This window comes from Schistocerca piceifrons, chromosome X (assembly GCF_021461385.2).
Source record: "Schistocerca piceifrons isolate TAMUIC-IGC-003096 chromosome X, iqSchPice1.1, whole genome shotgun sequence".
In the NCBI taxonomy this organism is placed as follows: Eukaryota; Metazoa; Arthropoda; class Insecta; order Orthoptera; family Acrididae; genus Schistocerca; species Schistocerca piceifrons.
This window is the reverse complement of record NC_060149.1, coordinates 747889917-747914189: the sequence shown is the minus strand read 5'-3', so window position 1 is coordinate 747914189 and position 24273 is coordinate 747889917. Positions and strand designations below refer to the sequence as shown.

The following is a 24273-nucleotide window of genomic DNA, read 5'->3' as shown; positions in this document are numbered from 1 at the left end:
ATATGTTGTAACAATATTGTGGAAAAGAAAGTTGTCACTCACCGTATAGCGGAGATGCTGAGTCGCAGATAGGCACAACAAAATGACTATCAAAACTAAAGCTTTCGGCCATTAAGGCCCCCCCCCCCTCTCTCTCTCTCTCTCTCTCTTTCTCTCTCTCTCACACACACACACACACACACAGGTGTGTTTTAGTTGATTGAGACTGCAGGCGCGCGCGTGTGTGTGTGTGTGTGTGTGTGTGTGTGTGTGTGTGTGTGTGTGTGTGTTTTGAAGGCCTTAATGGCCGAAAGCTTTAATCGTGAGAATTTTTTTGGTGTGCCTATCTGCGACTCAGTATCTCCACTATGTGGTGAGTGGTAACTTTCCTTTTCATAATATTGTTACATTCTATCCTGGATTTTCCATTCTTTAAGTATGTTCTACCTAGAAGTGACAGAAAAATCTATTAAAAAATGGTAATATTTTGTGTTTGTGATGTTTCAACACCCTGTGGTGTTTCTACTCCCTGTATTTAGGCCTTGGTTTTACATAAATTATAGATTTATTCTTTGGATCCTAAAGCAGAATGCTTTAAGTCTGGAAATGAAAAAAGACAATTATATTATAGTATTATGTTACATATTCAAAAAGAAGAGTTTGAACAGTAGGTTTCAGATGAAACATGACCAAAATTTTAGGACACAATGGACAGGTAAGGCTTACTGCATCCCAACAGATGTATTCTACGAATTCATCAGAATTTCGTTCATACTTTTGCACAACAGTTCACTTGACTATTATCTAAATGAACAAAGGTGTTCACAGAAACTACTGCACTTTTTCTATCATTTAAAATTTAAAGTGCTGCTCTCGGCCAGAGTATAAGTAATTACAACAAAACAATTCATTATTAACTTGACAGCCATGCTACAAATATTCACAGAACTGGAAGCCTGCAACCACGAGAAAATACATTAAAAGAAGTTAGTGACACAGTAGTTGTGTAAATGTGCTTTATTTACTTTCTATAGTTGCACATTTCATTTACTAAAATGTCTTACACAGATGAAATGAAAGGCCCATGTTTTAAGTGCTTACAAAACGTGGAGCTAACAACGATTTCAACTTATAACAATGCCAACATAATTCCATTATTCTGGAAAAATATTAAAATTTATGAAAAAAACAAGTTGTAAAATGTTAATGGATTTTTTAAACTAACTGATGTACTAAAAATAGTAAGAAATCTTCACATATAAACTGAAAAATAATCATTAAAAAGTAATCCACGAATACAAGATTACAACTAATCTTTTATTTCAGAATCTGTCCATTCACAGCGGTCACTCATTTTTGCCCATCACCACATAAAAGTGGCTATGAATACAACACACTTCCCATAAAAATATTCAACAAACTTCAGACAGCTTTTTTTACAAACATCAAAACATATATGCAGCTTCCTAAATGTCTGAATGATATAGTCATTAAAAATAAGAACAAATGTCGATCACAGAGACAGAATCTGGGATTAAGGCCAAATTTTAGCCTATCATTCCTGTGAATCCACAAAATACTTTATTCTGGGGAAAACCACTGCAACATTAATAATGTTTCACACAATCAGTGGAAGGAAAGGAAATTCAAATTGTGTTACCAACATGAAATGCAGCAGCAACCTACATGACTCAACAACAAAAATATGTCTGATACTTAGCACAGTCTAATATTTACCTTCACTAAACACAATATTTCAATGCTGTGTCACCAACATATTTTAAACAAAATCAATGTGGCTGATGTTGGGAACAGTTTTAATATTTGACAACACATGCCACAAATACATTGGACATAATTCATGGATTTGTGTAGTTCTTAAATTTACAATTAAAAGCTTGTTTTGTTAAAAAGTTAATTACAATTAACAATTTCAAATAAAGTATGATCATATGATGACAATAAATATGAAGCTTCATGAAGAAATATGTAATGATTGAGCGAGTGTACTAAGAAAAGGACATTTAGATGATAATATTCTTATAAATTCAATATAACTGTCAATACTGATGAAAAACTGATTAATAATGTTATTAAACAATACACATTACACTTAAATAACATTATCATATTGTTCAGTTACATTTTCTTACAATTAATTGCTCTAAGCTGCTGCATTGAAGGAAAAAAAGTAATGACACCAAAGACACAACTTCAGAACAGTGTGCTTTTTTGTACTAGTAACAACACAGTTGTGATTTACATGATCAGGCCCATATGTAGCAAAGTGACTCAGTTGAATTGGTGCTGAATGGCAGTTTAAAAAACAATGTGATCAGAAACCAAATGTAAATGTAGTTCATACAGTGACGAACTTTAAGTCATTTACAAAGCCAAATTGCAATGAAGGAGAATGACACACCTGTTAAGCTCATGTATCTCAATGCATACAACATATGAAGCCTGAACTTGCAGACAGTTTAAATAAATCTGTCTTTACCCCTATATTTTTGCATAGTTATAACAACAGCAGGTAAACAACAATATTCGATTTTGAACTGCATAGGCATCTAAGCATAAGCAACCATTTCAAATACTTCAATTGCCTATGCCAAGGGTACAGGTTCAGTAAGTCCACCAGGGGGTACAACCTAAAACTTAAATAAAAGAAGAAATATAACCCATACTGCACATGGTATATTTTTGTATTTTACTGTTTTCTAAAGTAAAGCCTTAGTTGTTATTAATGGTATTTATCAACTAAGTACTGTATGCAAAAAGTTTCTGCCAAAGTGTAACATATATAACATTAACATGGCAGCAATACTGCACACATCACAACACAGTCCATGGGATGCAACTAAATGACTTCACCAATTTATCTCACTTACAGATCTACATGGGATCTTCTTCTTAATTTTAGAACACACATCTGCTTGGGAATGACTTACTACACTATGTTGCAAGTTCATACTAACTTCAATTCAGACAGTGTCTGGCAGAGAAAAATTTCAATTTATTGTGTCCCTTCACCAGAGATACACCATGTGGAGAGAGAGCTGCTGCACACTGACTGTGCTCAAAGCAACAGATTTGCTTTTTTTTTTTAAACATCATATTCAAGTAGTAGTCTAAGGAATTTCCTGTGTATTTTCAAAACTTGGATGTGTAAGCCAAATTATGCATGTTAGATGATGACCATAGTAAACAAAGGAATTAACGAGTAGGTAGTGCAGATAGCAATTTTAAATTGCATTTAGCTATGCTGTTATGAGATTTGAATAGCAATCATCACAGGGTATACTTTTCTATTCCCAGATATGAGATGCTATTATTTGATGTTTAACAAATCATGAGTATGCGCCAGCATTTCCACTACCTGACAACATAATTCACTGCTTGAAATTGGTAATGGCACAGACAAATGCAATTTAAGGGGACTCTATTAATCATAATCAATTTCAGGTTGAGTACAATGGAATATCTGACCACTGATGCATTCACCTCGCCCCTACCCACACACAAGTGTAGAACTTTACCACCAAGAAAAACAATGGTCTAAGAAATGGAATGAATAAAGGAAATTTGTGGTATGAACTCTGCCAGAAATAGCATACACAAGTGTTACATCATCCACTCATGCAAACTGTGTAACAATGCAAACAGGAAGTGTGAAATACGTTCCACATACATTCACAGATAATGAGGTCTCTGCTGCGTTTGGATGAGAATAAACTCCAAGAACTTTGTTCTGGTATTGTAGGCCTTCACACCAGGATAAGGTATTTTCTTGTGAGATTTTGATGTAAGAGCTCATGGATTTGATCCAACTAGGAACAAGAACCATATGAGATTAGGCATCGAGTATAATGATTTGAGAACTTGCAACACAGTATCAGAATTTTTGAACCTCGAGGGGGTCTCACTTTAGATATCTATGAATGTCAAGATGTTTGTTTTCAATGAACAGGATATATTTCTTCTTTACTGAACCTCTTGCATTCATGAAAAATGCAGTTTGGTTCCACATTTAAATATTGGCCACTGTCTCTCCTCCCTCTTTTATTGGATGAAGTGTCAAGTTAGCTTTATTAGGTACTTTTTACACTTTATGTTTGACATCATAGTGATTATGGTTCTTTGTATTAAGATGGCAGTCACTTGCCAGATGTCAAGACATAATGAAGGGCAATGGTAAATAATTGAAATGGTGCAGTCATTGTAAACGGAAGTTTCATTTCATGGTACATGAACACTTGGCATTTCAAACAATTCCATGTATATACTCAGCAACAATAAAAATTTTTCAAAATAAAGTTAGTTGCATATCATACATGGAATCATCTCCATGCTATGCTGTTATTTTCTTGCAAATTAAAGCAACCTTATATTGCTGTAATATGTTAAAGCTCAATAACACAAACTCTTTTCTTTTTTAGGAAACATCAGTAGAACATTTGAAGCCAAAGCTTCTTCAAAATCAATATATTATGAAAACAACTTGTATATATAATTTTATGATTTCACGCATTCAAACATGGTGCACTGCAATGGCAAATCGGACGCCAGCTGATCTGCAAATAAATGCAGATTCAAATTTTTGCGAACACCAAAAAAGCTATCTTCTCTTTGTGTGAACTAGAAAGTAAAAACATCACTGCATTTTTAACTCCTTTCCAATACTATATGAAATGATTTTATTCCAGTCTATTTTTGTTCGTGTAACTGGCAACTGTCGGCGAAGTGCTTTAAACGTTGTGTCAGACATAGTCTGATAGTTTTCAGATATGGCTGCTTGATATTCATTTTCTGCGTCTTCCACAATGCGGATAAAATCCTTAGCTGTTTGTTGCTCGGTCTGAAAATATATTAAGAGTTGATGAGAATAGTTTGACAAGAGGGAGGAAAAGGGTGATAGCTAAACACACTGAAAACATGAACATAATATTTATGGACACAAATGAACATATTTACTTATCAACAGGAGCCCATGTTGACAGACATTTGCAACAGTTAAAGACAAATAATCTTGAGATTTAAAATTCAGAATCCTTCAATAACTACTTAACGCATAACATGATAAAAGTGGAAGAACAGAAAGGATTAGTATCTTTTTTATTTATCTTTATTATATCATTTATTGTATCTTGAAAATATCAACATGGATTGCTTCTTGCATTATCACCATAATCTAAAGCTGCAAATAATTAAAAATTTGGCACTGTCGAAGTAAGAAATACATTTGTGTTCTCAAAATCTGTGGCACAGGATGTAGTACACACAGGGTGATCCAGAGTTTAATTAGAAGTTAGTCTACTTATTGTTAGGTGACACACTATTTGACTTGGAAAACATGAAACTTCATAGAACACAGGAAACTGAGCGCTGGCCTATGCATAACACTTGTGTTTAGTGTTAAATGGATTCATTACAATGATATTCCGTCTTCTCTCCTTTGAGCTGCAACCAATATAAGTAAAACAACATTGGTATTTGGTAAACATTGTAGCAATTGTTCCTGAAGACCTTGCGTAGGAAGTTCACCTCAAGAATCAGATTATCAGGATTGATAGAATTCTTGCACGATGTACCAATGTTTGTAGCACAACACACTTCTGTGCTGGCTGATGATGGATTATGAGAAGCAAGTAGATTGTTGTGTGTAGGTTTTCTCAAAATGGAAATCATTTCGACTGTGGCAAATGAAGACATTGGGGAAGGGTAATGCTTCATCTTTTGCTACTTCCATGGTGAACTGGACCGTTACTGTTAAGTCGAAGACAATTTAGCTAAGTTTTTTGTATGGCGTTCACAGTAACCCCACATGTGGAATGAGAAAATTTGCCAGGTACTTCGCCAGTGGCATCCCATCCTACATCTTTGGTAGAGCACAAACAATAGGAAGTCTAGATGCATGAGGGAGAAGAATCGTGACCACTTTGTCTTTCAGCCCAAGAACACTGAAGAAACTGAAGTGTCTTTCTTATTATTCTCAATTTTGGGTTGTGTGGGGGTTTCTGGTAAGTATCTTTCTCCAACAGCGTGCAGATCTCCATATCATAGTCTGCAAATTTCATAATTACTGCATGTTGCACTTGTGAACAGGAAGAGCCATAATACTTCCATCACTGCACTTGGCCCTGGTCATGTTGGATGCTGGAAGCTTTGCTTTTGTGAGAATAGCACTAGTTTCACACCATATTTTATCTGCTGTTTAACTGGGGAACTTGCAGACTGACTGTTCAATGCCACTTTTTATTTCATAGACAGGGATGCCTCATTGGGAAGCCATGAAGTTAAGTCCTTTTTTTAAGTGCTAACACTGCACCCGAGTCTATGTCTCTCGTTGTCAAATTGACAACGATTTGTTCTGAGAATCTGTGGTCTGCACAGTGTTGTTGTTGTTGGGAAAGTCAGATGAACTTCCCTTTCTGCTTCTCTGCAGTTCATTTCTGTGAGGTCACTTGTTGGGAAACTGTAGCCTTGTCAACCAAATCCCAGCGCAAAGTTGTGAGCGTCCTAGATAGCTGCAGATGCAAGACTATAACACAGCAATTAATTCAGCTGCTGCCTCATGTTGTGTATCCTTTCTCACAATAGGGCAAAGATGGCATGACAAAATATCTTCCTTGAGGCAGTAGTGTTCATGTGGTGGGATGCTATAGCAAATCGTGAAATAGTCGTCAGAGTAGCACACTACAAAGGCTAGCAAATTCAATAAAATTAGACTTCTTGAATTGCAGCTTCCCCAGACATTCATGCTGCACCAGCAGGACGCAATTTGCAGCTGTTTGCTAATGATGCTATAGTGTACGGGACAGTGTCACCTGTGAGTGATTGTAAGGGAATACAGGATGACTTAGACATAATTTCTATTTGGTGTGATACATGCCAGCTTGCTCTAAATGTGGTAAAATGTAAACTAATGGAGATGATGTTTGAACACAATATCTATTAAGTATCTAGGCATAACAATGCAAAGTGATACGAAATGGAATGAGTAAATACAGTCATACATAGGGAAGGTGAATGGCTGACTTCAGTTTACTGGGAGAATTCAAAGTGTAGCTCATGTATGGAAATGAAATCCCATGCTTCTTGACAAGAGTGTAGGAGAAAGATGCGGGAGACCTGCACCGCCGTACCAGGCAAGGTCCTAATGGGGGTGATATTCTTCATGGGTTTGCAGCCGGATAATGTCGTCGTCCAGACACAATATTTCGGCGGACCAGCTGGCCGCCATCTTCAGGCGAGTTAATGCTCGTGCACTGCCTCGCCGGAACTTAATTCCAGCCACAACGGCAGAAACCTTTATACACCATGGACAGGGCACCGCGCGTGTGCGAGATGATGGGCCGCGCCTCCTGGTGGCAAGTAGACATGCAGCGCGCTGGTGGGAGAAGACGGCAGAAACAATAAATCGCAACAGCACTAGGTGGAAGAATCCAATGACTGAAAAGAAGACCGTTGTTGTTTAATGTCAGACAAAACTCTGAATCCATATCTAACTTGGAGGAAAACCTTTATCCCTGTTAATAATATTACTTGATAATCTAATTTCAATTGATTCTTTAAGAATGCATTCCCAATAGCGAGAAGCAGGAGAGATCAATTGTGTCTTGTCATCTATCATCCTGTGTCCTTCGTTAGGGCAGTGTTCTGCCACTGCCAACTTCTCAGTGTACCGATGATGTTCCACACACTGGTCCTGAATAGTTCGAATAGTTTGACCAATATACTTCTTTCCACAATGACATGGAATTTCATAAACCCCGTGCTTCCTCAAGCCCAAGAAGGGCTCTAGTCTTGGCCACCGGCATAAAAACACTTTTAATATCATATTTTCTTAAAATTCTTGAAATTTTGGACGATATACTTCCCGCAAAGGGTAAATAAGCAACAGCGTCAAAAGTATCCTCTATTGGCTCGCGTGATGGACCAAACTGAATAGCATGGCATATTTGTTGTTCCGTATACCCATTCTGTTTAAAAACAATCTTCAAATTATCAAGTTCCTCTTTCAAATGTTCCTTGTCAGGAATGGCATAAGCTCTTTTCAGCAGAGTCTGTAAAAGTCCACTACATTGGTGTGGTGGACGACAGCTCGTCGCACGAAGATAGCGGTTAGTATGAGTACGTTTGCGATACGTACTGTGTCCAAAGGTCCCGTCGTCCTTTCTTTGAACTAAAACATCAAGAAATGGAAGTTTACCATCACTTTCAATTTACACAGTAAATTGAATACTCGGGTGTAGACAATTAAAATGATCTAAAATGCCATTCAAAGCATCAAGTCCATGTGGTCAAACCATAAAACTGTCATGAATGTATCTCAAGAAACACTTTGGTTTAAGAAACGAAGTTTTGAGTGCCATGTCCTCAAAGTCTTCCATAAAAAGGTTGGCGACTATGGGGGAGAGTGGACTCCCCAAAGCCACTCCGTCAGTTTGCTCAAAATATACATAATTAAAAAGAAAATATGTTGAAGTCAACACATGACGACATAACTTGGTGGTTTCTTCATGGAATTCGATTTTGTCCGACATTAAACAACAATGGTCTTCTTTAAGGTCACTGGATTCTTCCAACTTGTGCTGTTGCTACGATTTATCGTTTCTACCGTCTTCTCCCACCAGCGCGCTGCATGTCTACTTGCCACCAGGAGGCGCAGCCCATCATCTCATGCACGCGTTGTGCTCTGTCCGTGGTGTATAAAGGTTTCTGTCATTGTGGCTGGAATTCAGTTCTGGCGAGGCAGTGCACAAGCATTAACTCACCTGAAAATGGCGGCCAGCTGGTACACCGAAATACTGTGTCTGGATGACTACATGATCTGGCTGCAAACATGTGAAGAATATCAGTAGCTACTACGCCAGGAAAGTCTATGAAATCACATCCTAATGGGGGGTGGTTTTCCATTGCCTTCCTCCGACCATGATGAGGATGGATGACGACGACGACGACAACTATGGTGGAGGTGATGGCGGCGACGACGACTATAGTGATGATGACGATATTATATTCCAACAATGTAATGTAAGGCTGTCCTTACCTGCCTCTATTCACAGGGTGTAAAGACTGTTGCCCTGGTCAGTACGTCCTCCACATCTCTCACCCACTGTAAACACCTGGTCATGTTCTGTCGAGAGACTCACACGTCGCCACTCGTCAGCTACCATGATTGATAACCTCTAGCACAGGGTTGCAGCAGCATTGAATAAGCTACCTGGATATGTCATCTGAGCTTAGTTCGACTTTATTCCGAACTGGGTTAGAGCCGCTGATGCTTGCAGATGTAGGAGTTCCCACCCTGTATATCCCCCAAATGATCTACAAATTTAAACCTCTCACTACATACACACAGCGAGTAAAATTACATTATTTTCTAGTCTTCCTAGTGCTAGAACTTTAATGGCCAGTAGGGTATGTGCATACATTCTTATTGTGTCTTGGTGTAGTATACAAAACGACTTAATTCCTTTTGTAATGACAAACAAATTATTCTTTGGTGACTTCACATCAATACCATCTAGGACTGTTACTTTCTTTTCAGTGAGGTGGTTTTTTTTGAAGAGGTTTCCTTCCTTTGCTCCTTGTTGCTGGGTTAGCTGAATGGACGGACTCCTTAACGCCCTATCATAAAATCCTAAGTTCTAATTTTTATTATTTTAATAGAAACTAATGTCCAGGGTATACTCTGGCAACTTAGGTACTGACCTTTGAAAAAATAAAAACTGGCTTGTATCTGTTTCAGCACTGATATCTGTTTGGCCACTAGATAGCATCCAGTGCTACTTTTGTATCCTGGCTGTCATGTTTTGGTTGAGGTGGTTGCTATTAGATATCGCTTTTACTGTATGCAGCTTTGGATACTAGACAAAGTGTGTGCTTTCATCCTCTGTCCTGTACTGTTGTTCAGGCAGTGCTTTCAAACTCACACTGCATTTAGCAGCTCAAAAAGTGAAGAAGAATGATTTACTTCACTAGAGAATGGAAGCAATGACAGTTTGTCAGTTGACTAACAAGTCCTCGCCAGTAGTATGAAGTAATTACATATGTGCCTCCGTATGAATCCTAATTTCTCGTATCTTATCTTTGTGGTCCTTACACGCGATGTATGTTGGCATCAGGGAAATCGTTTGGCAGTCAGCTTCAAATGCCGGTTCTCTGAATTTTCTCAATAGGTTTTCTCGAAAAGAATGCCACCTTCCCTCCAGGGATTACCATTTTAGTTTCTGAAGCATCTCTGTAACACTTACATGTTGTGGGAAGCTACTGGTAACAAATCTAGCAGCCCGCCTATGAATTGCTTCTACGTATTCCTACAATCTGACCTGGTACCACCAGTTAAACACAATGTTCAAATTATTTAGCAACTTTCATAACAAAGATTTACATTACACTTATTTGACTTTTTAATGTACCAATTTTACTGTAGTTATTTAATTTTCTTGATAACTCTCCCACTGATCTGCAATAACATTATCCCATAACCTTTTCTGAACAGATGATAAATTGCCATTCCATTGGATGCTATAAGATTATTTTTCCTTGTTTATTTTATCCAGTCAGCAGAATGTTTCATATACTCTCTTATGCATCATGTGTGTTACTTTAAACACAAATCTGTCCTGAAAATAATAATATAACACTTTTGTCTCTTCATTTTCAAGCAAACAGTTCTCCATTTTGCAACACCTCACCTCATAATCAGAACAAAATGTTTCAAGTAGCATTTTCACTTTTCTAGCTACAGACATTTTTACATGAATTCTTCAGTCAATAATCTGAAATGTACAGTGGCAATTGCCTAACATCACCCGATAGCAATTTTTTTTACCTTCACTTAATTGTGTCACATTACTGCATTGTGATTTCTGTTTACTATCATTATATTTATTCATTGTAACTGTCTTACTGATAACAAATTTTTATGCTGTATATATTTCCTTTTTTACTGTGTTTACATATACAATTTGTAGTGCATACATGGAAACTAAGAGGTTGCACAAATGAATCCCAATCATCAGACCATGACTATTTTGAATCTGCCTTTAATCCAGCCTTCACCTCTCAATGATATGAGGTGTCACATGGAATAGTTTGTATTTCACATTGAACAGTATGTCCCCTTTTCCTGGCTGGGTAACTGGGGTAGATTAGGGACACTGAAGTGGCATCCAATGATACCTGGCCACTGAGACACAAAATTATCACCATCATTAGTAATGATTGCTGCAGCTCCAATGGTCCCGTCAATCATATGGCCCAACTGCCCTTCAGTCGTATCTCGAAAACTGAGAAGTCCTGTCAGTACAAACACTGGACAGCATTAATTCTACTTGCTTGTTCTGCACACTTGGATTTACACATTTATTAACATAATGATCATATGTATCAACTTAGAAACATGTGCTACATTGTATTACTAGGGACATGAAAAAATAGTTTTATTTTATGGCCAATTTTGCTGTTACGTTTTACCAATTTTGGTGTTATTTTCTGTCACTTTTAGTATTTTTTCCTCCGATTTTGGCATTCATTTTTGACAGCTTGTTTTTTAAGTAGTGTGCATTCCTAATTTTGTCTTAGTTTTTTTCAGTATTACATTGAAAATGAAACTGTACCAATCAATTAGATTGTATTTATTGACATCACAAATCATATTTACATACATTGTTAAAAAAGAAATCATTTATATTGAATCCATTACACTTTATCAATTACAGAAAAAAGAGCTTTGCAACCATACACGGTCAAATCTTTTTAAAAGAAAGTATTGCAATAATGGCAAAGTTGTTTTCTGAAACTTTATGCCAAAGACCAGATAATACTTCATTACAAAGAAACAATTGCCGGGAATCTGAATTTGAACATGGAACACAAACTGCCCTCAGCACAACACCACACATTTTATGACAACCTCCATGTATCCTGCTGGCATGGCAAGTTGCTTTTCCACTAAATTATAAAGGACTTTGACCCCATCAGATTATCTTAACACATCTGAAACCTGTCATTCTAGATACGTGTAATAGACTCTTTGCCATGTCAGCATTAACACAGTTCAATTGTTCCATGGTTGAAATGAGAACCTAGAGTTGTGAACACAAACTTCAGATATACACCTGTGGCCATAAGTATCGGTCAAATTTGAAGCTGCAAGCCAGTGTGTTTCAGTGTTTTCTTCACATCTGGCTGAAGAGTAAGTCCCTTTGTGTCTCAAGACCTTACTGGTTTAATCATAAAAAATTCATTTTCCCACACTGATACAGAAGCCTTCATTCTTAACTTGGAGTACAAGGTAATGTTTTCTTCAGGTATGTCAGATTTCACGATATTTGTGCGGAAAAATAGTACCAAAAATGATGTGGTATGAAGAGATTTTTAACATCATGCATCAGTTAAACTTCATATTTTCATAGTATGCAAGCATCAGTGTGAGACTCACCGAATACGGCACTTTAGTTTCATGAACATGCAAAGCAACATTGTGCCAAGCTCGGTTTGCTCCTATCAACCAATCACAGTATCGAACATGTGATTCAATGCAAACATGTTTCTGAAAGGGGGAGGGGGGGCAAAAACAAAGATTATTTATTTCAATATCCATTCAATATTACTTTCACTGTTTTGCGATTAAAGTTTATGGTGACAACATGATCTGTTGCATAGGGTGGGGCCTGTATTAGTTTGAAAACAATCACCTGTAACATTGATTTACAAGTTTGAAAAAAACTTAGTGCCATATTTGGTGATTCTTTATATTTATACTTTCTTATTCCAATCACCATCTTCTTCTGCTATTCCAGGGGTTACACCTAAAGACTGTTTCAGACTCACCATATTATCCTTTGTCTTCCCACACTTCTCTTGCTCCATTGTTTATAATGAATTGCTAGTTCAGGAAGTCTCTGTGCTTACATACAAAGTATATGTTCTCCCAATTTTTCTTTGTATTGGATTGCCTTCTGGGTCACTGGTTGCATACTTAGTCTTCCCTTATTACTTCATTCCTAATTTTGTTGTCCTTAGTGCAGCCTTTCACAGATCTTCGAAATTTCATTTCGGATGCTTCTAATTGCCACAAATCTTTATTTCTCAGCACCCAACTTTCAACCCTATATACAAGGGTCATTCAATAATTAGAGAGACAAATTGGTCTGGGGAAGAAACTGTTAGTAGGGTAAGTTGGCATCACTGGGCTGAGCCTTGATCAGCTGATGTACCAACATTGTTTTGTTTATAACCTTAAAAATACATTTCAAGATGGCAAGTCCTCTTGAAACATCCACATTACTTGAAGAATGTTCTGTTATTTGATTTTTACTTGCTGACGGTGAGAAACCAGGGAATATATACTGTGGAATGTCTTAAGTTTATGGTGAAGGCTGTATGTATTGTGCAAATTGTTACAAGTGGGTAGAGCAGTTCAAAATTGATCACGACTTAGTGAATGATGAACAACATTCTGGCGGACCAGTTGCAGTTTCAACTCCCTCACTTTTAAGTCAAACTGATGACATTATTTGTGCCAACCGCCGTGTGACTGTGGAAATGATAGTTGATAAGGTCCAAGTTAGTACTGATACAGTTCAGAACATCTGTAACAAGCGAAACATGTGCAAGATGGGTCCCAAAGGAGTTGATACGACTACACAGGGAAACAAGGTTGACGGTGTGCACAGAGCTAAAGGAACATTATGAAAGAGAAGGTGAACAATTCCTCAACAAAATTTTAACTTGTGGTGAAACTTGGGTTCACTATTGTGAGCCAGAATCAAAAAGACAAAGCACGGAGTGGAAGCACACCAACTCACCTGTCAAGAAAAAATTCAAAACCCAAGTATCAGCAGGAAAAGTCATGTTGACAGTGTTTTGGGATGCTGAAGGTCCAGTTTTTTGTGATTATCTTTAAGAGCAACATGCAATGATCAGCTAATACTACTCCGATATGCTTTTAAACAAGGTGAAGCCAGCCATGAGGAAGAGACGTCGTGGATCTCAGAGGAGAGGTGTCATTCTCCAGCAGGACAATGCATGTCCTCATATTGCTCAACTAACCCGTAAAACCATCGACAAAATGGGCTGGGAAGTACTGCCTCATCCCCCTTACAGTCCTGATTTAGCACCTAGTGATTTCCATTTGTTTGGTGCACTGAAGGAGGCATTACGTGGGAAGAGGGTCCAGGAAAATGAGGACATGAAAAAGTTTGCGAGAAATTGGTTCAAACATCACGATAAAGAGCTCTTTGCAGCTGAAATAAAAAAGCTTGTAGCCCATTGGAACAAGTGCATAAATGTTCAAGGGGATTATGTTGAAAAGTAGAAAAGTATTGTTTTGTAAAAATAAACGCTCTTTTCTCCAGACCAATTTGTCTCTTTGATTATTGAATGACTCTCGTAATAAAGCGGGAACTGCAATGATTTTATAAAATTTGAGTTGTCTCTCTTTCCATGTTTATGCTTGTTAAGTATTCCCCTCACTGTGCCACATGTATGCCGACAAGTATTAGTTTTTTTCTGTATATCCATATCTTTACCATATGACATGTCACCTCCTAAATACTTCAAATGGGCTACCATTCTATTGGTTTATTGTTGAGGACTATTTTTGTTTGTATTGGATGAATACCTAAAAAAGAAATGGTTTTAGTTTTATTTATCTGTATAGTGAGACTTTTCTTATTTAATTTATGTAAAGCCATTTATAATTTATTTTTGTTTTCTTGTATGATAACTTCATCATTATGAATAACATCATGCCAATATGTTTATTCCTCCCAGTATTTGCGTCTTTTCCACTCTTTGATCATATCATCTACATAGATATTAAATAATGTTGGTAACAAGTCACACTCTTGTTTTACTTCCCGATCTACTTGTATTTCAGGTGTTAACTCTTTACTGGCATCAGTTCTAATTCTGGTGTTCATGTACAGGCTACAATGTAGTTCATTTGACATCACATCTAGAGCCATAGTTCTTTGCGCAGGAAATCAACTGTTATTTTAAGTTGATTTGCAATTCTCAGAGTTGAGAAAAAAAATTACTGATATTGGTAAACTGCTATCTTCAGAATTACATGGACACAGGAAATTACCAAATTTCATGTAATGTCGGTAAAAACTGTAGATTTCACATTATTTTTCACTTTATTGTTTATGCAATCTTTTGCTGCCACTATATTCATGGGCATGACTCCAGGGGGGGGGGGGGGGGGGTCATATGTCTACCCCTCCTCCACCCTGCACCACCATCAATAGTTTTTGAAACATAATTAAATTTTTTTTAGCCTTAGTTGACAAAGAATTGACACCATTGAATGAATATATCCAAACTAACTACACATTCTATACAATCTCATGAATTAATGATTTGCAACATTTACTAATGTGTCAGTAAATCAAGTCTACTTACATTATTCACTAAAAAGTCAATATTCCAAGTTTTCATGAATTGTGTTGGTATGGCTACAAAGACGTGAAGGACTAAGGTAGCTAAGTATGAATCTTCTTGGTTTTGCTTACATTTGAGGGGTTTGGCCAGGAGGCAGATGGCTACCAAACACTCAAGCAACAATCACTTACAGCCTGGTGTCGGTAGTAAATTCACAGTCAGTGCTTATGTCAAGAGGAATTGCTATGAAGAGAGCTCAAAGCAATTCACAAACAGTCTGTTTTTAAAGGCAAAGGAATGATAGCAACTAAATATTTATTATAATATGTGTTCCAATTTACTCAATTTTACCACTAAAATGGAATAGAATGCCTGGTTCATAGGAATTTAGAGACTTTTTTCAACTGATCTAAACATAGCATGCAGTCAATTATGTTCACTACATGTTATATTTCTGATTCTTTCCTACAAACAGGTTTATTATAAACTAGCAATATACGTGTAGTGGCTTTGCACATATTACTCAGTGCAGGAAAACTATGGAATGTTAATGTCTGTAGGGTATTCTTGTAAGGCAATAAATTTCCAGGGTTCTCCATGTTTTAGAAGTACTTCAAACAATGAAATATATTCTTTTTACTGGCAGATTGTTTTCAATTTTTTAAACTGGTTTTAATTATCAAACTAATGCAGTATTTAAAATGTAGAGGTCTTCATCTGTTACTTTTACACTCAGTGCTCATAAGATACCTTTTAATCTAGGCTTAAATTGTCTTGCTGTAAGAGTAGAAACTGCCATTCTAATATATGGTCTGAAGCAGTATGAATGCTCCAAAATGGGATTTTAGGTTCTAATTTTCCTACTTCCCCCCCCCCCCCCCCCCCCCTCCAAGAGGATCTCCCGTTTGGATTCCCTTGTGATCTATATCCCATCTACTGAGTCTCGCCCCCCTCTCCCCAAATAATTTAGTGCTGGTGACACCCATGACTGTTTATTACATACAGAATTGGACAACCTACAAGCAATGGTGGTAAAAAAGTTACACTCACACTAATTATGAGGGATTCCTTGACATCCTTGGAACTAACTAGTTGAACATTCCCATCTTCATAATAATGCACTTGTACTTTCAGCAGGCACGTAACTCTGCTGTACCAGAGGTAAATGTGACTGACCACTGTGATCGCCACCGTCCATTCCTGAAATAATTTCCAGATTATTACAATTAATGGTTGCTGTTAATGCTACACATTATAAAATGTATTACTTGTTATAGCAATAGAATTACATTCAAAATGCCACTCAAATTTCTCATTATGCCATCTCTGTTACTATGAAATAGTCTACACTGATCTGTTTCAGATTGCTCGCCGAGGGAAGCCGGGCGGTCATGGACTTGGGGTGCGTAGGGATGGGCAAACAACTGACATGCGGGCAGTCTTGCATCAGTCTTCACACACAAAGATCTTCACTTAAAACTTCCGGGCTGATAGGCCGTGGTCGATGTATAAAACTAGACCCTGACATTTCGTCTCTGGCTGCGGGAGACATCTTCCCAGGTACAGCGACGAACTGCTGTTTGTGCACACCACTTCTGCACAGACAGATAGTTGCATTTGGACAGATAATGTGTGCAAATCTGGAAGACCAAGCTGGAGGTCTGAGCAAAAGTACTCAAATCTGTGAGCACCAACCTCATCTGCACAGACAAATCTTACTATGTGGACATGAGTTTGCTGCAAATCTGAGATGCAAAACTTATTTGCCTCAGCTGTTTGTTCAGTCTATTGTTTCTTTTGTCTCTGGGCACAATGAATTTTAAAAGACAGATACATGTCAGTGCTCTAGGGAGTTCATTGCTGAATTTGTTGTTGGTGTCACACATGTTTGTGGGAAACTAAGAGCAAGGAATACAGCAATCCAGATAAGAAGGCAGAGGCTTATAATTCATTTAATAGAGAAATTACTAGCAGCTGACGCTACAGCGAAAAGGGGTGGGTGGGTGCAGCTGTGGACTGTTCACTGCCAAGTAACAAAATCTATTCGATCTGAAACTGGGAACAATGAAATATATAGACCAAGTTTGTGATACTTTTACCTCAGCTTTCTGAGTGATGATAACGATAGTAATCATTTCATGAAACAGAGATGGCACAACATGTTGATAACTTAACCAAAATTCTTAATTTTGCTTGCTTTGCACTTAGAATGTATCACATTATGCAACTGTATAGAAAAAACAAAGGGCCCTATTTATTCTAAAGAAAAGTATAGTCAGAATATTGTGTTTTTTGATAATGGAAAGTCTTGCAACAGCGCCTTTACGGTACTTGGTTTACTTCTAATGTACCGCGTGGTTCATAACAAGAATGAATTAGAGGTGACATGTAGAATTCATTACCACAACCCTAGCAGCAGAACTTTCCAGACAGACTATGAATCACTGTCTAGAGTTTGAAATGGTGTTTTATACTTTGGTGCAAAAGCATATAACAAGTTCCTGGTGGAATTGAGGCATGGAACAAAGTTCTGACTCATGAAAGAAACTAACCAACAGTTTGTTGCCCACACCAATAATATCTGAGAACATACTGAGTTTCAAACATGTTTAAAACTCTCAGAATTGAGGTACTTCATTTGGGTTCATGAAATTCTCCTCGTGGAAGGCGTAAACAGCTTGACATGTGTTGGGTAAGATTTCACTCAATTCTCACTTTGAAATTGCTGTAGAAAATTCTAGATCCTTGCAGCTTCTTCCTACTTCCAGGAATCTTAATGTAACCACTAGCCATTCACTTGGGGGAATTACTCTCTCATATAAGAATTTTTCTGTGTTATATGACGAATTATAAGTGTCAAAAGATAATTGTTCCCAAATCCATCTGCAAATAAGACTTATGGCAGTCACTGGGTTTGCCTTGCAACTTGCCAAGAAAACTTCTGCATGAAAACTACTTTTGGTTCAGCAGCCACTGCCTGGACCATTTTCTGTTTCTTTTATTTTGTATACTTTTTTTGGACCATGGGTTGTGAACACAAGCCTTAACAGAATTTCCTCCATTAAAAATTTCAGAGTTTAGTCCTTGCTACTGAAATTTCCTTCATAGACTGATAGGTGACATGAGCAGTAGATAACAATTTGTGTTGTGTGGACATACAACATTTGCAGCGATTTATTGTCAACACAGATATCTGCGCAGACATATCATTGCATGCAGATGGGCCTTGTAGCATAGGTGATCATAGTCTGTTGACCGAGCACAGGTGGTCAGCAACGGCCAAGCAGATCACGAATGTGCAGAAAGCATGCAATTTGGCTGTTTAGTGGCTTGCCTACACAACCAGTGCCCGCCCGCAGGTGAGCTGAAAGGCACTCGCGGGTGCTCGTGCCCGATATGGCAGTGCTGGAACGGCCTGCTTTACACAGTTGTGGAAAAAATTAAAATCCCTCAGACAATGTTTCAATATTTTTGTCATTTTATGAAAATGCAACCAATAATATTGACACCAGCCAACTGGTTACCACATTTCTGGATTTTCTTTCACAAATTAATAACAAACAATATTTCACCCATTTCTACATCTCTAAAAATAAATTGGATGTATCTCTTTTTACTTTCAGATACAAGGGCTGATAAACACACTGGAGAGAGTAATTTTTATTGGCCTGGTTTATATCTTTCATCATAGTAATTTAAATTACACTGGCACATTAACATTCCAAGACCTATTTTTACACAAAATATTTTTGTTAAAAGTTTAATTAAGTAGGTGGTGGTGGTGGTGGTGGTGGTGGTATTGGGGTACATAACAATATGGTTATTAGTGTCCTTGCTGAATATGGGTATTCACTGAACTGTGCAAAGAAGTCTTTCTTCAAAAGAAATAATACTGAGATGGAGACAGGCATACACTGAGGCAACAGCAATCATAACATACCTACTAATATTGTGATGGATCTCCTTTCGCCTGGTGTAGCAACTTGACACGGCATGGCCTCAACAATTTGTCGTAAGTCCCCTGCAGAAATGTCTAGCCATGCTGCATCTATAGCCATCCACAATTGGGAAAGCATTGCTCATGCAGGATTTTGTGCATAAATTGACCTCTCAATTATGTCCCATAAATGTTCAGTGGGTGGCCAACTCATTCACTCAAATTGTCCAGAATGTTCTTCAAACCAATGGCGAATAATTTTTGCCCAGTGACATTGTGCATTGACATCGATATAAATTCCATCATTGTCTGCAAACATGAAGTCCATGAATGGCTGCAAATCGTCTCCAACCAGCTGAACCTAACCATTTCCAGTCGATGATAAGTTCAGTTGGACCAGAGGCTCCAGCCCATTCCATGTAAACACAGCCCACACCATTCTGGAGCTGCCACCACAAGCTTGCACAGTGCCTTGTTCAAAACTCGGATCCATGGCTTCAAGGGGTCTCCACCACTACACTGAAACCTTACCATCAGCTCTTACCAACTGAGATAAGGACTTATCTGACTATGCAACAGTTTCCCAGTCATCTAGGGTTTGCCCAACTTGGTCACAAGCCCAGGAGACATGCTGTCGGCAATGTTGTGCTGTTAGCAAAGGCACTTGTGTCGGTCATCTGCTGCCATAACCCACAGACACCAAATTTCACTACACTGTCCTAATGGATACATTCATTGTACAACCCACATTGATTTCTGCGGTCATTTCACACAGTTTTGACTGTCTGTTAGCACTGACAACTCTACACAAATGCCACTGCTCTTGGTTGTTAAGTGAAGGCCATTGGCCATTGCATTGTACTTGGTGAGAGGTAATGCCTGAAATTCTCAGCAGACTTTTGATCCTGCGGTTCTTAGAATACTGAATTCCCTAACTGCTTCTCAAAAGCAACGTCCCATGTGTCTAGCTCCAACCACCATTTCATGTTCAGAGTCTGTTAATTCGCACCATTCGGTCACAATCACATCGGAAACCTTTTCACATAAATCGCCCGAGTACAAATTACAGCTCCACTAAAGCACTGCCCTTTCATACCTTGTACATGATACTACCACCGTCTGTGTATGTGCTTATCACTATCCCATGACCTTTGTCAGCTCCGTGTATATTAACAGTTTTTATTTCACTGATTTATTTTGTAAATAACAATGTCAACATATAGGGGGCGAGAAATAGTCCTTCCAGAAGAGACCTGCAGAATGAGCTGACCAGCCTCCTATCTCTCCCCCCCCCCCCCCCCCCCCACACACACACACACACACACACAAAATGGAAGTACAAATGACAAAGATGTTGATCAATTCAGGTTAGTGCAATATGAGACAACTTTCATACATCAGCTGTATTTGGAAACATACAGCAATGTGACTATTTTAAGATTTGGGGACAACAGCCTCAAAGCTAATTAAACTAAGAACACAGAATAAATCGAGATCACTTCTATTCTCGCTCATCTCTAATAAAATGTAAGTTACTCTACCATAATTGTGTGCATGACCTCATTCCAATTGAAATAATGGTTACACACCAGTAATTTTTGGGCTGGAACTGATGATCTTCTATACAAGCTGTGAGTGTAATTTCATCACCATCACTTTTGCCGAAAACACTACATACACCATGTTTATAATGGCTGGCAATGTAGTGGCTGAACTCTGCATCCAAGGCCGCTCTCCAAGGTTCAGATACGGCATCTGGTTCCCAATGCTTCAAAAGTAAAAGTATGAAGTATTAATAAATGTTTACAACTGGTTTCATAATCATCGTAGAATACAGCAAAACCTGAAAAATGATAGAAGAGACTTAAGCTTGCTACTTACAATATTCCTGTTTTAAAGCATTTAAAGTGCCAGAAGTTAAACATATTACGTTTCCAAGAATACAGAAGAAAATTATCTTTCCTTTTGAAGTTACTTTTTTGTGTTATCTGCTTCTGAAATCATGTTATAGTATTCAAACAGACGAACTTTGTGGCCCATTAAAGTAGTTTATTAACTTTCACATACAAATTGCTGTAGCACTTTAACATTGTTGGACTTGCTTTTGCCTCTGATCAAATACTTCTATATGTATTTTATCCACAATGACTAAGATTTATATTGTGTACAGCATTTACTTTTGCAATGTTGAGGTATACCACATTTCATCTTTTTTATTTACAGAAATTAGACAACAGTGAGAGAGTTTAACAAATTTTTGTCCAACTTCCTACATGATTTATTACTGCTTTATCTATTATTTTACTTAAATTACACCCACTTTATTCAAAAGAGGAAGAAGATTAGTGTTTAATGACAAATAACAACACAGTCACTGGAGAAACAGTACAAGCTCACACTGGTTGAGGAGGAGGAACAATTCCAGCATTTGCCTTAATCAATTAAGGGAAGTCGTGGAAAACCTAAATCAGGATGGGCAGACTTGGATTTGAACCAGCATCCTCCTGAATATGAGGCCAGTATGCTAACCACTGGCAACACCTAGCTTGGTATATTCATAAGAAGACTGAGAACATTCCATTTATCAGTAATCGGAATGTTATAGTATTGTCATACTAACTTTCTGGACAAAAATTAAGGTAATGTAATTCAGATCATGTTTGGCACAAACTGTGGATCAGTTCCCCATTCACACCTTAACTAAAATTTCATTTCATGATCATAACAATGTGATAAAAATAATGGATTACAATGCCTCTACAAGCTGTTACTCTAGTCACAATTAATGACAACGTTATTGGATTTTTTTACCTTACACACATGGAAAAAATATTCACTACTGCTTTTCAAGGAACATCCTCTGCCACAAAGCATTGCTTCAATGTAGTGTTTCAGCAGAAAATCACATTATGTTTTATAATTATACCGAAAATGAAGGCCGAGATTATGAGTAATTAGAAAAATATCTCACAAATAGCTATAATTAAAATAGTCCTCTCTCATATTAATTTCTAAAGCATGCACTGAATATTTTATCAGTTTTTGAATCAATACACTATTTCCTTAAACCAATAAGGTGCTATCCAAGAATCTTCTGACACTGTTACAAACAGGGTAATATTGTTAGCAATAAGTTGAATAAGTTGTAGTGATTAGGTTATAACTGCTGGAGGTGGGCTGGTGTGGTGGGGAACAGGCTCTCCAACTTATAGAGAGAAGAAAAGGACAAGTGGAGGAGAAGGTGTAGGGGAAGATGGACGAGAAAAACAGAGGGGATGTAATTATATATAATTACCTGATAGTCTGATGCTTCTTTTCTCAAGTGATCATATCTGAAACTCTGTCTTGATCTAGGATCATAAAATCTTGAAGAACCAAGGTCATTATGTTCAGTAATAAGGACTGCCTGTTCAGATCCTTCTATTTTCACTGGTGTCAGCTGATCCTTGTTGTAATGAGCAAATGCACTGAAAGGAGAGAGAAAGAATGAAAATAGCACAGTATAAGCCAACATACTTAATGCAGATTTTATGAAGAATACATTACTGATACTAAAGTTCCAATTCAAATTAAAATGATAATGAAAATAAGAGAAAACACAAGTGTGTTATCAGGTATGGTTGGACCATGTCTTGTTGCTTGTATTTTCACTAAGGCCACAGAGTGTCATGCTGGATCTTAAAGAATAAGGATTTGCAATTGTAATTAGAAAAACAAATGGCTGCAGACAATCAGTTAAAAGCAGTCTCATTGCCTCACTCACATGGCAAAGTGGTAGCACCATCACTAACTGAAACTCGATAATGTATGTTTGCCATCCAAAACTGGCCATAGGTAAACTGTAATATAGAAGTGAGGCTCTATACTACATACTATATTTAATAGTTACATTTACCAACTTTTAATTAAGAGCAGGAGAAAAAACCTAAGAGATGTGAATCAAGTTAATTGGTTCCACCCATCTCCCAGAAAACTCCTTAAAAGATAATTGTGCTCACCACCTTCGGTAATGAAAGAGAAAGAAAAACTAAAATCCAGCTCTAAAGTTGCAACAATATACCATAACAAAGTGATAAAAAGTGAATTACATAGGACGTTGTGACATACATTGTTAAGCCAACATCCTAAGCACTGTCCAGAACTTTTACATATAAAAAATTACAACACTTACATACAAAAAATTACAACTTGCTATTGTAGTAACCCGCACATTACAGAACAGCTCCCACCACTACATGGCACGTGTCCATATGAACGCTTGGAGTAGTGCAACAGTTGGATGCTTCAGGCCTCCACCACAGGCCGCCAACGTTGGTCTGGCGCTTCTATCGCCCACAGCGGATAGCAAGCGGACATGGCTAGCAAATGCTTCTTATATAACCATGTACCAGCTCCTGTTAATAAATAGTTGGTTTCTTATGATTGTGTTCAGAGTCAGAACACAAGTGGCGGTAAGTACAACTTTCATGTACTCAACTTCAGTGACCGATTTTTTGTGTAACTTATTCACGGAGATGGTACTTCAATCCCTTCTCGTGGCTACATTAACTGTTCAGCCTCCACTGTCTCAGGTCTCTGCCATATGACACTGACGATGATTGGGAGGCTTATGAAGAATAGCTCTGCCAGTACTTCGTTGAATTTTGGGTGACAGGCAAAGAAACTTTTAAGGCTTCGTTTTTATCACGGATTCCTCATTGTATGTACCAGTTGTGTCAATTGGCCCCTTTGTCAGAACTGGCCTCACTGTCTTTTGATGAAATGTGTAGTGTGTTGCCTTCTTACCTTGTTCAGTGGTTTTGGACAATGGTCCTCAATTTTTGACTTAGTGCTTTGAAGATTTTTGCTTACACAATGGTATCCGCCACATCATGGCACTTGCGGTACATCCACAATCTAATGGCAAGGTGGAACATCTCATGAGATCCTTCAAAATGCAAATATGTCACGGAATTTCC

The 24273-nt window shown here is 37.7% G+C and overlaps 1 protein-coding gene across 1 annotated transcript in view; it reads right to left on the bottom strand.

Moving 5' to 3' along the window:
* Positions 1-981: 981 nt before the first annotated feature.
* LOC124721328 (F-actin-capping protein subunit alpha) overlaps positions 982-24273 on the bottom strand; it is a 42788-nt gene continuing 19496 nt past the window's right edge. The window contains 5 exon segments of the mRNA XM_047246241.1: positions 982-4837; positions 16429-16514; positions 16517-16578; positions 20905-21083; positions 22611-22782. Coding sequence (XP_047102197.1) covers positions 4634-4837; positions 16429-16514; positions 16517-16578; positions 20905-21083; positions 22611-22782 — 703 coding nt within the window. The 3' untranslated portion in view covers positions 982-4633.